Source organism: Aptenodytes forsteri, unplaced genomic scaffold (genome assembly GCF_000699145.1).
Source record: "Aptenodytes forsteri isolate BGI_AS27 unplaced genomic scaffold, ASM69914v1 Scaffold35, whole genome shotgun sequence".
In the NCBI taxonomy this organism is placed as follows: Eukaryota; Metazoa; Chordata; class Aves; order Sphenisciformes; family Spheniscidae; genus Aptenodytes; species Aptenodytes forsteri.
In genome coordinates, this window is record NW_008795334.1 from 1,254,371 (window position 1) to 1,268,908 (window position 14,538).

The 14,538-nt window shown below is 42.6% G+C and overlaps 1 protein-coding gene across 1 annotated transcript in view; it reads left to right on the forward strand.

Moving 5' to 3' along the window:
- The first annotated feature begins 418 nt into the window (after positions 1 to 418).
- The window catches only part of BEND4 (BEN domain containing 4), a 21,679-nt gene continuing 7,559 nt past the window's right edge, over positions 419 to 14,538 (forward strand). Inside the window, exons 1-2 of the mRNA XM_019472299.1 lie at positions 419 to 977; positions 14,065 to 14,156. Coding sequence (XP_019327844.1) covers positions 419 to 977; positions 14,065 to 14,156 — 651 coding nt within the window. The remainder of the gene's footprint in view (positions 978 to 14,064; positions 14,157 to 14,538) is intronic.

Below are 14,538 nucleotides of genomic sequence, written 5' to 3' on the forward strand. Positions count from 1 at the left end.
GCAAAGTCCTGCAAAAATGTACAGGCAATGCTCACCAGCAGCTTGAAATAGGCTTCTAGAGAAATGCTTACTTGAACTTTTACTTGTAGCAAATTGGACGGAATTTGTATTTTCTTCCCCATTTTGCTGTCTTAATCCCTCTGAAAGAAGATGGCAGTAAGCAGTGACTATCATCACAACGCATTTCTGATTAACAGCAAGGGCACAAGGGCACTCTCAAAATAGAAGCAAAGTCGGGATTGTTTTAAATCACAGTGTTGCAGAAGTATTAAAGCAGAAGACATAATTTTAATGTGTTCAGAAATAAAATGCATGCTACTGTAAATGGTTGTGTACATTCATCTAGCTGCTACTGACTGGCCTAACCTTTTGCATTAGGTTTCTGTGATTCATCTTTTCTTTTGTTTCAGAGAGTCGAATGATTCTGGATGCCTTTGCCCAACAATGCAGCCGGGTTCTAAGTCTCTTAAATTGTGGTGGAAAACTACTGGACAACAATCACTCTCAGTCCATGATTTCCTGTATAAAGCAGGAAAACCCAAATTATAGTGAAAGACAAGAGCAATGTCAGCTTGGGAAAATGGTCCATAGTCAGACGTCAGACATTTTAGACATAGAGATGCAGTATATGCAAAAGAAACAACAAACCTCAGCCTTTCTGAGAGTTTTTACTGATTCCCTTCAGAACTATTTGCTTTCTGGGAGCTTTCCTTCTCAAAACACCTCATCAGTAAATGATTTTAGCCATTTGGCAGATGTGGATCCACTTTCAACCTCTCCAGTACACACTTTAGGTGGATGGACATCTCCAGCAACATCTGAATCTCATGGTCACCCATCATCTTCTACACTTCCGGAGGAGGAAGAGGAGGAAGAGGAAGAAAGTTACTGCCCTCGGTGTCAAGAGCTAGAGCAGGAGGTAATTTCATTGCAACAAGAAAACGAGGAACTTCGTAGAAAATTGGAGAGCATTCCAGGTAAATAATCCCCTGCCATATAATATTGTCAGTCGGTGATAAAAACAGTTTGGGTAATAGTTTTAAGTTCTAGTTGTCTTTTAAGGTTGTAGTCATAGTAATCAAACACTGGAATTTGTCTCCATCCAAAATTCCTATAGCTGTGCCCACTGGAAAATTATCTGCTGATACTCATCCATGCGAATCGTGAGTCCTAGACTAATGAGCTGTGTTCAGAATAGGATGTACTTGTAGTCCCAAATTCCAAACATCAGGTGATTCGTTACGGTAATTTCAAACATACGCTTTTATACCTAATTATCTGTATTGTTCTTTAAGTGATGTTGCAGCTTACAAACCTAATTCCCTTTTGGGGCTCCTTTTTTGGTTACTTAAAGAAACTACTCAAAGTTACATCCATACTTTTAACCAAAATACATTTGGCTTTTACCTTGAACAGTATCTCTTAAATTGCTGTTAGCTCAGTGAGAAGCATAAATACATCTCCTCCCATTTATCTCCAAATAATACCTGAAAAAAAGCTTGGCAACAAGTGCTCCAGTTCAGCAATACCTAGCTGCCACTGGGGGAGAGAAAGCAGACAGAAAAACCCCATCTAATAGAAACCCCGTTTGTGAAAAACTTCTCTTGCCCCTTTAAACTTCGGACCTTTCACTGTTAAGGTGCACTAACATACTTGAAGAGTGGTATCAGATGAGAACAAAGTGTATGGACTATGGAGAACAAAGTATTTGACCCATATCCCCTAAACCTTAAGCACAGCCAAAAATGCATCTTAAATAACAATACTAAAAGCAAACTGGAATTTAGCAAGGAAGATAAGTATACAGCACACTTCTGACACATCTATAAATGCTAGGGAGCTGCCCCTCTGCCAGCTGAAGTTTGAGGTGCTTAGGGTAGATCCATGCAAAGTTCACTGAACTAATGCCTAAATAGCAGAAAAGCCATTTAGCATGAGCCGCAAGAGAGAAAATAGTCCAAAGCTGCTAACTATGCAGAAAGGAAGAAGGCAGCAACCAACCACTGTCCAAATATGTATGTGCAGTTGCAAAATCTGAGCAAAAAGCAAGCAGTAGTCTTCATCATTCTTCTCCCCAGCTATCAGTGACGTGTTACGAAATTATTTGTATTACATTGTGTTTTTCTGTTGTGCATTGGTGCCTAGGTGGTACCAGCAAATCCCATAACCAACATTGTTCAATGCAGAGAAAACCCAAAGTTTAGAATACTTTCCCCACCCCTCCCAAAATCTGGAGTCACCATAACTCGTACACTATCACTGGATTCAGTAGTGGTTCGTACATCACATGGAAACACTGTGTGACAAAAGGGAATCGTGTGGACTTCAACTCCTGTTGAGTCCTAGCTTCAGGTGTATTATGACCAAAAATGATCATTAGGGTCTATAATCTGACCTACAGCTTTCATTCAATCACCTATATTGAACCCAGTATCTTTGTGACTTTGACTAAAGCGTAACTTATATTTGACTCAAGTGATATCTCAGGTGGCCTCCAGTCCTGAGTTGGAGACTCTGGTGAGCCGTGGCTCTTACCTATATTGAACCCAGTATCTGTGACTTTGACTAAAGCATAACTTACATTTGACTCAAGTGATATCTCAGGCGGCCTCCAGTCCAGAGTTGGAGACTCTGGTGAGCCGTGGCTCTGCCTCTTACCCTGACACTTGACTCCGGTGGTTAATTACACTGGTGAAAATGTGTGCCTTGTTCCCTGCCTGACTATCTGAAATCAGCTTCTAGCCGTTGACTTCTATGCTTTGCTCCACTAAATGAAGTGCTGTATAGGACTGCGTGCTTTTTCCAGATGAAAGTACTTAGAGATTGAAAGCTGACTTAATTTCCATCTTCGATAAACTAAGCAAACAGAGCTGTTTAAAACTCCCCAAATTAGTTGAATCCTTCTTTGCAGTTCTTTTCACCTCTCTGCTCATTTCTTTAAAATTTGGGCACTGGAAACACGTGCAATACGTTCGTATCTGCCTGAGCAAAGGTGAATAGTCTCTTTGTTCCCACCCACGATTGCCCTGGTCATTTGGCCATCGGTCGTGCAGCTGAGCTTCTCATTCTGTGCGCATTTCTTCCTAGACATGCATACTTTGTATTTGGCTGTGTTCATGTACTAAGTGATCCAGATTGCTTTGGCTGCCCTGTTTTCCCACTGTTTGCTGGTTCACCAATTTCTGTATCATCCAGAGGGGTTTTTTTATTGTTTTTAAATTAACTTCGTGATTCTGGTCAGAAATGTTGAACGGTACTGAGGCTGCTGTCAGTCCCTGTCGAGCCCTGCTAGAAACACCTCTATTCGTGATGATTCCCCGAATGACAAATACTTGAGATGTCAGTAGCAGTTTCTTAATCCATGTATGCTATAGTCTACTGATGTTGTGTATTGTTGCTCTTGCAATCAGATAACTCACGGTAGTAAGTTAAATGCCCTTCAGGAGTCTAGGTATATTACATCTGTTCAACCCAGCTTTTTCAAGCGAACCTATAATCTCATCAGAGAATGACAATCAGGTTAGTCTGACAAGATCCACTTTCCATAAGACCGTTTTGACTGGTGTTAATTATATTCATATTCTTTAGTCAATTGAATCCTGTTGCGATTGCCTGTATTTTGCTAGGATTAATGCCGGGCTAAGCAGACAGTATTTACCTGGGTCATCACAGTTACCCTTCATCTCCCTTTAAAAGAGAGATAAACATACATAAACATAGTGATTTTTCACCCCCCAGGAGTAATGAAACACCTTGTTAATGGCATATCAAAGGAAGCAGACAAACATAAAATAAATGTGCAAGGACATATGACTTCATCAGCCAACATAAAACCGTCATCAAATGCATCTGCTGCTGTCTGGGTGATGTATACAGATAGGTCTAAAGTGACCCAGGTGTGTGGGGAAGCATTAAGAGCCACAGAAAGTGCCCTCTGATTTTGCTGCATGGTAGGACAGAGGTCTGAGCTCCCCGGGCGGTCCCACAGCCACCACTGAGCAAGGTTAATCAAAAATCAACTAAAGACGATGTCTAATTATTTTTGTCTCCAGTGCTGATTTTGCTCCAGTGAGCTTCTGCTACCAAAGAAGCCGGCAGAAATTTTTCTGTGACTTGAAACGCCCAGCTCTGTATGTAAATGGGCACAACGCTCGTTCTCTGAGCATATTTTTGCCCATCAAGACATTGCGTGCCTTGGGAGGGAGCCAGAAAGCCCTCTGCAGAGGGTTTCAGTGTTGTTTGCCACCACCTATCACATCAAAGTCATCTCGGAGCACAAACTTTCTTCCTTGCTCATTCATACGTCTCGTGCTGGGCGTCCGATGGGCCAGGCAAGGCAATTAGTGCAGGGGAAAAGCGACTGGAGGCAGGTAGATGAGCGTGGAGGCTGCCGCACTGTCCCATCAAGCCGCTGAAAGAGGAGGTTTTTTAACGTAGTAGTTTCCCTCTCATCCTTGAGGGAGCTGGGCTGGAGCTGCTCGGTGATGCTCGCAGGGGACCCCATGGGGCGGTGGGAGCTGTGCACCATGCCCTCCCCACGGGCGCTGAGGCTCCCACTGGCAACCCTGTCAACAGAAGATAAAAGCACCAACCCCTCCCTTCTGCTCTATAATTGCCTATGAATCATTTTATCCTTTTCCTGAAATACTTTGCATTTCTTTTTTTTACTTTCCATATGCAAAAGCCCTTTTAAAATCCATGAGAGTTTGCGATCTAAAAATAGTTACCGCTGTACATCTCTGCCTCTAGCTCTGCAGAGCACCATTTGCATGGCTCACAAAGACGCTACCGGGAAGAAGAGTGTTGTCTCAGCAGATGTAAAGGCGATGACTTTTTTTTAATAAGTATTACACAAAACATATCCTCCTGTAGCTTTTGGACACAGAAAATAAGATTTTTTTTCTGTTTTCAGGACTCTGCCCTGTTGCTGTAGAAGCCCTCCAGTCCTGTAGGATCTTTTTGCCCATAGCCTAGCATCACTCTTTGGCAGATCACCACTGGAGAAAAACGATTACATGGGTGAAATATTGCATATGTTTTGGTGGTTGGGGTTTTTTTTCCCCCTCAAAAAATACCCATTTGATTTGACTGAAACAATACTTAAATTTGTGTGAAATCTTAATTGTTTCAGCTATGGAATAAATGAAGAAAAATTCCTATTTCGGTGCTTTGGTTTTGGACCAATGTGACATCCTGCAATTTGTGCAGTTTTCCCCAATAATTTTTTTTTTAGGCAAAAACATTAACTAGCTGAACATTTTCAGTTTTCAGTTCAACTGAAAAAAGGAGAAACATTTTCATTCATTGTGTTATTTTGTCTTGTTTTGAAGAATACTTAAAGATCAGATAATTCCTGGAAGGAGTTTGGCAAACTTGTCATTGGCTCTTTAAGGTTTTGAGACCGTCAAGAACAGAGCAAAGTAATCCATCTATATGAGGAGAAAAATGTCTCCTAATCTCTTTCCTCTGTATAAAAATTACTAGAGCTGTGATACTTTCCCAATAGTAAAATTAAAGATTTATTTGTGAGACTGCATGTAAGACCTGGATTTAGACCCTCTAATATATAAGGATATTAAGCAGTTCTCCTTCCCTATTGTCAGCAGGATTTTCTCACAGCTTTCGGCCTAAAAGGGAGAAAGTATTTCCAGGTGGTTAAAGCAAAGGCCAGGAGTCGTGAGTGAGGGTTTGTCTCCTGGGGCTCCCAGCTTTGCTGCAGGGTTTCGGGCAAACCAGCCTGAAAGTAGTGAAAAGGTGTAAATAAGTAAAATGAAGCAGTGTGTGATAAATACAGTAATTATTCTTACTTTGTTGGCCCAGCAGCAAAAAAATACTCCAGCAAACTGCGGGAGAATGGGGGTGAAAAATCCCCTCAAATGTAGAGAGGTGATCACCTACAGAGACGACGTTCATGGTGACTGGAAGTAGCCAAAGCAAAGCGGGATTTGCAGGTAGAGTTAATATCAATGTAATTGAAAAAGTCAGACAAGTTTTCCAGGAGGTTTTGTGTGCCCAAGGCTTGACTCTTTTTCCTGACTATATCGTATGATCTAATAAAAGATACTACTTTTCCCTACAAATCCTGTCTCCTTTATACTTTCAGAGCATCGCATTTCCAAAGAGCCTACCACAGCCGCAGCGTAGATAAAGCAGCCATCAAGGGTTGTGAAGAACACTTTTTCATGTCCTTTTTTTTTTTTGTGTCCTTTTTTGATGTTCACATTTAACCACTCCTTTGGTTTCCCTTGATGTTCTGGATGTTTTGGTCTCCCCTCTAGCCTCGTTCTGCTGTTCAGCTTCAAAGTGTGAAGTTACTTTGGGAAGAGAGAGCCTCAAGCGCGGTCGCGCAGTGTTTGGCACGAGAACCCCTTTGAATTTGCAGCATGGCTTTGCTGGCAGCTTGGGGGTGCTGGCTTAGTTTGCTAAACCAGCCTGAGTACAAAAACTTACTGAAACACGTAACTGCAGCAGACCAGGGCTTCATTAATTGTTTTTTCCACGCTTCTGGGTAAAAACCCGTGAGGATTTGGAGGGAGCAGGTTTCTTTGCCTACCTTGGGGAGCAAGAGCTGGTGGGAGTTTTGTGGAGGGCTGCGGTTCAGCCTGGCAAAGCTGAACTCCCCGCTCTCAACTTCGGTTTGCATTTTGCAGGTCAGCACTTGGCATTTTAGTGACACAAACTGCTATCCCTGCTCACCAGGGGCTCCTTGGTTTCCCTGTTAGTTATCAGCAGTATAAATGTGTAGAGGGGCTTACAGGGGAGGTCCCTGTCCTGAAAACTTCACGGCTGAAAGGGAGGACAAGAAGAGGTACCTTCTGTTAAGTAGAAGGAAAGTGAGGGAGCACAGACAAAAAAGAAAGCCATAGGAGCATGTGGCAGCATCACTTAAATGAGAGATGCACAGCTGCCTTCTTTTGTCTATTTTCTTCCGTTGTTTAGGCGGAGGTGTACATCCCAGGGGTGTATGGAAGGGGCACATTCTTCTTTCTGGAGGAAATATTTTTGCAAAAGAAAATTAAAAGAAATACAATGGCTTTTCAGATGCAGATTAACAGAAGTAAAATGGTTTTCCACTCCACCTGGAAAACACAACTGAGAGGGATTTTAAAAGTAACGGGATCTTTGCTATCATTTTTTCTCCCTTCCCTGCTTTTGGCAGGCGCAAGAGGTCAGTTTAGGTAATCTTTAACACCCGTCTGCGTGTAATGTCAATTCTTCTGCTTTCTGCTGGCTGCTCTCATTAAAAATGAGTGCCTGTTTTATTTCACCATCTAATTACAAACATCCAAATTTGTACGGTCTTGAGCACCAAGATGAGTTCCTCTCTACTAACCCCCATCTCTCCATGCCCCTCGCTCTTTTTCCAGCTCACCACACCCCAACAACTTGTCTTCACAGCCCGTCCATGCAGCTTTCGCTGGCTTTCAGCTGACTATTGAAATAAATGAGCGTATGAGCTAAAATGATCCAAGCCGTGTTATACTGCACACTTGTCCAAATCTCAGGCAGAGAAGGCATCTCCTTTAATGTTACAAGAAATTCACACTGCCATCTAGTTCGTCAGCAGGTTCCCTATCATTTGTTACATCTTTTTGACAGTCGAGCATCAATTTAGAAATGCCCTGCAATGAACTCGGAATGAAGCATCGCTCAAGGTCAAGCGAAGGAGGACACGTTGCAAGGCTGAGCCAGTCTTAACTAACGGTTGCCGGTCGGAGCTGGGTGGATGTAGATGTACGCCCTTCCCAATTCTCCTCCTCGCTGGCGAGTCAGAAGCAAATGGTCTTGAGTGCTAAGGGATTCGTCTTCTGCTGTGCAAAACACCAGGAGGAATACTAGCCAGTGTCGGCTACAGAGAACAAAATCTCATTAATGAACAGAATAACCAGATTTCTTACTGTCTGCTTACGGGGGCTGAGGCCACCGCGAGGAGACACGCAGCCGAGCCGGGGGTGAGCCATCCCTTCTCGCTAGGGCTGTCTGATGCCGCCAGAGAGGTTGGAGATATACCTTATTTACATTGGAGATACACCTTATTTACAGCAAGCCCAAGTATCTCTTCATAGCACTGTGCTTTGGCAATATAAACAGCCCTGGAGTGTGTTACGCTGGAGGCCACATTTTGGGGAGGATAAATGAGAGCCCTCATTTTGATAGATACCAATACAAGTGATTGTGGCCCGATAACATTTATAATGAGCAAAAACCCAGCTCAAACCAATAATAGAGATGTTCTTGGCACTTCATAAAAAGTTGGAAACAATTATTAGAGCCACAGGTTAAAAAAAAGAAAAAAAAGAGTGGGTGATAATTGGGAAACATTAAAAGCATGTTGTTGAAGGCCCCAAAAGACTAGGAGAAAAAGTTTCATGCTGGTTGCAAAAACAATCAGCTTAGAGGGAAAGCGAAGGAACAATTAGAAACGTAACAAATGGAGTAGAGGGGAAGTTGATGGTGATGAGTAAAAAGCAGAGGTTAGGATCAGTGGACAATTCATAATTAAAATTAAATTTGGAGCACTCTATCAAGGAGGCATTCTTCCCCTGGCAAATGAAAGGAAAAATACGGCGTCCTAATAATAGTATCGGACCATTATCAGATGGAGATAGTAGGTTTTGTCAATAATATGAAACTGCTCATTGAGTATTTCTGTTCTGGTACTTGAGTAAAATGATGCAGTCACAATAGTACGATGATGATGGTAAGCAGGTAGAAATATTTTCCATTTCCACCGTAACTCTGGGTGTTAGCACACATTCAACAGCGGCTTCAGGTGAGACTGCAACCTCAGCTGCCTGCCACAACTCCCTCCCAATGTCAGGACAACTGAGGAGCTTGTTAGTCAGCGCCAGAATTGCCGGCCTTTTTAGAAATTATAGAGATGCTGATTCCAGCCCAGGTTGTAAGACAGAGTGGTTCAAGAGCGGAGTCAGGAGTCTCTCTTTCAGAGACTGGCATCGCCAGGAAAGCCACAGCACGGGCCACCGGGAGCAGTAACTGCTTGGGCACACCAGCTTTTCATCCCTAAGTGCACATCAACTTACTACCAAAAGCATTAGGCAGCTGCTACCAAAGCGTGATGTTTTCAAAATCACAAGATTTGGACAACTCGCTTCAGGAGCTAAAACAAAAAATGAAAGTGGACAAAGAAGACTCTGACTATGATTTTCTTCATGCTTCGGAATATTTGGGATGCTCCAGAAGACTGAAAGATGCAAATATATGATTTTTTTTTTTTAAAAGGACACATGAGATGTCCAGGGTGATTGTAGGCTCGTTGACCTGATACTGAGCCCAGACAAACTAGTTGCACAGCTGATGCCGGCTTCAGTTAATAGAGTACTAAAAGAGAATAATGGAGGTAGTACCAGGCAACATCTTGCAAAATTATGGGTTTGATGAGATGAAAAGTTTGGTTGATGAGGGTATTGCAGATATCCAGGGTGTTACGTAACATTATATTACAAAGAATGATTTAAAAAAATGCAAATATATTTGTGTTCAGGAAATTGCCATGATGCAGATGAATTTCTGGAGGGATTCTTTGTGAAACTGTTCACAGCCCATGTATTTAATACTTTCATCAGTGAAAGAAAACATACAATCATTGCTCACAACTTGCAAGCGGTGCAGACGTAGCAGTGAGTGAGGAAGATGAGAGGTGACAGACTTGGCCGAACATGGTGCAGCGTTACCATGTGTTGAGGCACAGAGAACATCGCTCTACTTGGTTTCAGTCTCTGGGAAGTGGACACCGAGCAAGGCTTTTGGAGGACATGGTGGCTTTCTGGCCGAGTATTGATGCACAGTGTGGCCAAAAGGGCTGGTGTGGTCTTTGGCTGTACAGACACGTTGGTAGGTGTAGGGAGACTGCTTTTAGCGCGAGCCCGGCATCTCGGGAAGGTCAGTGTTGAGCTTAGCAAAGAGAAGACGGAGAAATGACTTCACCACTAACTAGAAGTACGTAACAGGTGACGGGCATGTTCCATTTCTTTTCCAAAATTTTATAATACCCAATCGAAGAAAAACAAAATGCAGACTTGAAATGAGGTGTATGTTTCTGAGGGTGAAATAGCACATGCTATAACAACAAGCCAAGGGTAGAAACTGCATCGCTGGGAGATGACGATTTGAGTTGTACTGTGTTTTACCCGCTGATACTGTCTGGTGCAAAGAGGATTTCGTCTGGGGAGTTGCTGCGCTATGTGGCAGGTCAGATGGGGAGATCACACCCTGGCTTTTGTCATCGGCACAGTTGGTGGCCACCACGCCGTTCAACTATTTATTAGAAATTAGGATACTCCGCAGAGAAAGCTGTGACAAGCTATGCCGAAGCAGCACTTGTTACAGCATACAGATGTCTAGAATAACAATGAAGTCTTAAAACTTGGATCGATAAACAACAAAGACCTGCCACCTCTTACGCGTGTCCTGCTTAGTCACTGCTTAACATCTTAGCAAGACCAGCCTTCCCCAGCATGCCAAGTCCCCTGTAGCACATCCTCCTCGCCCTTTAGCTCCCACAAAGATCTCGCTCTTCTTTTCACTCGCTGCAGGCCAGGTTACATTGCCACTTCCAGTGCCTTTTCTGAGTCATTGGCACTTTCAGGAAGCAAAGGCTGTGGAAACTTCTTCCTAATGGCCAGGAAAATTACTGCCTCCCCGCAGGCTTTCTACTAAATCATAACAAGCAAGTGTTATTTCGACATTAGCGTCTTTCCCGTTGGTTACAGTAGGCACAGATCCCTGTTGGTGATGTCGGTGATAGTGGATATGTGCATAAGCATGCAGAGAATTAGCTCTCGGGGTTATGATCTTCTTAACTCTCTGGAGACCACATCAAAGTCAAAGAAATACAAAATAATAGTAGGTTTGAATGATTTTTCCTGCTTAGAATTGGGAGCCGCAGGCTCTTTACAAAGTTACGTTTGCTGCAGGGTTTGGAGGAAACAGTTCCTCTTATCTCTTGGCAAAGAGAATATTTGCAGGGCCATGAGAGGGGGACAGAAGCAAAACCGAAGCTTTGACCCTCGGCCTCGTGCTGCCCTCTTTGTGGCTTCCTTTAGGCTTCGGTTAATACGGCAGCCCAAGAAGCCTGGCTTTGCAAGTTGCATCTGGTGTTTGAAAGGCTGAGGTTATTTGTACTGACAGCAAGCAGTGTGATGTACGATGGCTTTACAAGTCAAAAGCACTCAGAGTCCTCCGGTCTCTAAAATGGTAACAAAAATCATACCATTTTGTGCTTGAAACATTGCTGCTTTTATGAAGATAGAAGTATTTATAAGCTTCAGCCAGCTTTAGTACCTTCATATTTCTCACCGGTAATGAGAAAGCATTTTATCAGCAGAATACAGTTTAAAGTAGAGCTGTACTTCACGTGCTGGGGACACAACAGGTTAAATAGTTTCCTGTTGTCTCCTCGCTTGTGCCCCATCCCTTTGGAATAGCATAGGTAAATACATCTTTGGATAGCCTGCAGTGAAATTACTGTGGGTAAAATACCATCCTGCTGTGAGGTCAGCGCCTAAAAATTAGAGGGTTTTTTGACGCATTATATTCTGTTCCCTTTCAGGCCCCATGTTGTTTCACATAATTACAGGTAATAGTACCAAGTATGGCTGAGAGCCAGCAGGTCACCAACAGAGACTTTTGCTAATAGAGATAACCAGAAAAGCAAGTGCAAACTCCACAGACTGTTTTGAGCCCAGCTTCATGGGGACCGAAGAAGTCTACAGCTCCCAGGTACCGCTGATGCTTCAGCAACGGTGTCCTCAGTGAGCTTGCTAAACAAAAAGTGACACATTTAGAGAGGGAAGGAAAGGCATACTTTGCAAGTAGCTCTGATTTCCCAAGTATCACTCAACTCTCCTCCAAGTCCAGGTATCGGGCATGTTTTCTTGCAGGCAGTAGTACAATCACCCATCATAGCACAATCACCCATCATAGCCCCTTCCATCCTTGCTGACACCTTGCAGGAGATCCAGGATCTCACGGGAGATGCTGGTTACCCACGGTAACTTCCACCCGAGTGGGAGTTTTTGCTGATCTTGTCACAGGGTTTCTGACGCTTCCCCGGGGCAGCAAGCCTTCGTGATCCTTGTGCCTCTTTCTTGGACACCTACTTAATCGGAGAGTAACCTGTGCGTGGGCATTCCTAGTTTAATCTTCGTTTTGGACATGCCAGACAGCAAACACACACAGAGTGTAAGAAAAGGGTCTCAAAATACAATCTTAACCTTCAGCCCATCCACATGGGAAAAAAAAAAAATCTTCTTTTTCCCACATATGCTTTCCTGAATATAAAAATGGGGGGGGAAGCCAAATCCTTTTTTTGCCATGCCTTCTTACTAGTGTACTAAAACGTTCCCTGTGGTTAGTACATTTTTCTCCTTTATTCCACGTAAGAACTTGTATTGAATTTTTTGATTGCTGCCATATGCTAAATACACAGCTCTCATTACAGGAAGGCGTCAGAACATGTTGGTGGGACTATTAAGCTTGACTGCCCTTCCTGACTTTTTCAGAATTGATAAATTTGCTAAAACCATCTATCTGGTGACACTTGAAAGTGGGGGGTTTTCCTACAAAAAAAAAGCATCCAGGCTCTCCTGCTCACATACTTTGGCGATGTCACTGTGTAGCAGCTACACTACCGAGACACTGCCCTGGTTTAGCAATGAGCAGTGAAGTCACTGGAGAAATTAAACAGGTACAAGTCACTTGAAATGCTAATTTTTGCCTAATGCATAACCTCTAACCTCCTTTGGCAAAGTGTGATGTATCACATGAAACAGGAGTAAACACACGGATGGCTCGTCTTTACGGAGAAGTCAGCATGTGGCGAAACAACACGGGAATTTGTTATCCATGCCAGGCACTTTGCATGACTTCTGTATGTGGACTACTGGATGTAACACTGCTTAGCCCTGAGTAAAGGGTCTGTTTTGCACCGTCTGCCTAGACAGGGGCGTAGTTACTGCACAGTGTGAATGCCCAGGAAAGGGTGCAAAACACCTGTAAATCCTACCTTGAGACATTCTCCGTGATTTCAGTGCTTGCTTTCAGATTGCCAGCTTAAGACAAAGCCCAAAACACCACATTTTTCCAGGTGTAAAGGCTGAATGCCAGGAAATAATCAAAAAAAGAAGAAGGAACACTGAAATATTTTTTCTGGCTTTTTAGCTGAAGCTAAGATTATCTCTAAATATTTTACAAAAACAACCCATAGGAAATGTGAGAGTGATAAGTTACCTTAAAAATGATGCTTATTTAGTCTTGCACAAGTCAGTCGTAATGTTGGGTTAATATCTGTTCAATTCTCCTACGGTGTTTCAGGCTCAGGAGAAAAGCACTGTATCACAAAAATACTCCAGAGTTAATCAGGGATGTGGCAGCATCTGCTTAAGAGAGACCCGTAATTGAATCATCCGTAATTAACCTATCACCTCAGCAGAAGGGAATAGGATGTCGGTACCACTACTGAAATGGATGAGAATGATGGGAATGGAAAGGGGGGGAGGATGAGGGAAAGAGAAATAAAGCAATTTGCCTAACACCTAGTTTTATAACAAATTTGGGAGGAGGGAGGCAAAAAAAGTATATGAATCATTAAATCTGTTCAGTATAGTTAATCAGACTGTAGTTTCAAAAACTTTCAAGCATATTTACATGTTAATCAATGCATGATTTAGGTCCAAGAAATGTTTTATCCTTTGTATGGTTTGGGCTGTTTACAGTATTCACAGATTTTTTTTTTCTTATTATCATTACTGCTGACCTAATTTGTAATAATTATAATTTCAAACTAGGGAAAAAAAAACCTTTGAAAACTAGTGGGCAGAAAATAAAAGCAATGTCAGAGATCTCAACATAGGAAATACAACATCCGTCATATATTTATTGAATGAAATGACTGCACAAATCAAAATGAGAAGTATTTCCTATTTGAAATAAATCTCACAGACGTACAAAACAGATCCTGAAGAACACTGCTTGATTTAATATTGTTGTTCTATTTTGTGCTAGCTTAGCTAATATACAGTAATTGCAATTTGTTTCATGCAGTGCCCTGCCAGACTGTTTTAGATTATTTGAAGACTGTACTTCAGCATCACAACCAGCTTATGGTACCACAGCCAACAGACCATCCGACTGAGGTAGTATACAGTGAAGACGAGCTACATCTCTTTGACGTTTGACAGTTCATTGAAAACATGCAGGCAAATAAATCAGTAGGCGCTGGAAGAATATATTTAGTAGTAAAAATATGTAAAATCTATTATTAAACTGTCATTCTTAGGTACAGTAATCCCCCAAATGGAGGAGGCTCATCACTAGTATAATCTAGGATGACTTTACTGAACAGCGCGTAACTCCCTCCATCGGCACCAGCTGCACTTGCCTTGCTTTGGGTAATTTTTCTCTCACCTTTCCTCAGAAACATCACTTTTGTGGGTAGAATTTAGGCTAGGGCTAGCCTGGTGAAAACTGCAGCTGGGTGATTGATGGTGGCTGCACACGGCGGCTGCCGGCGCGCAG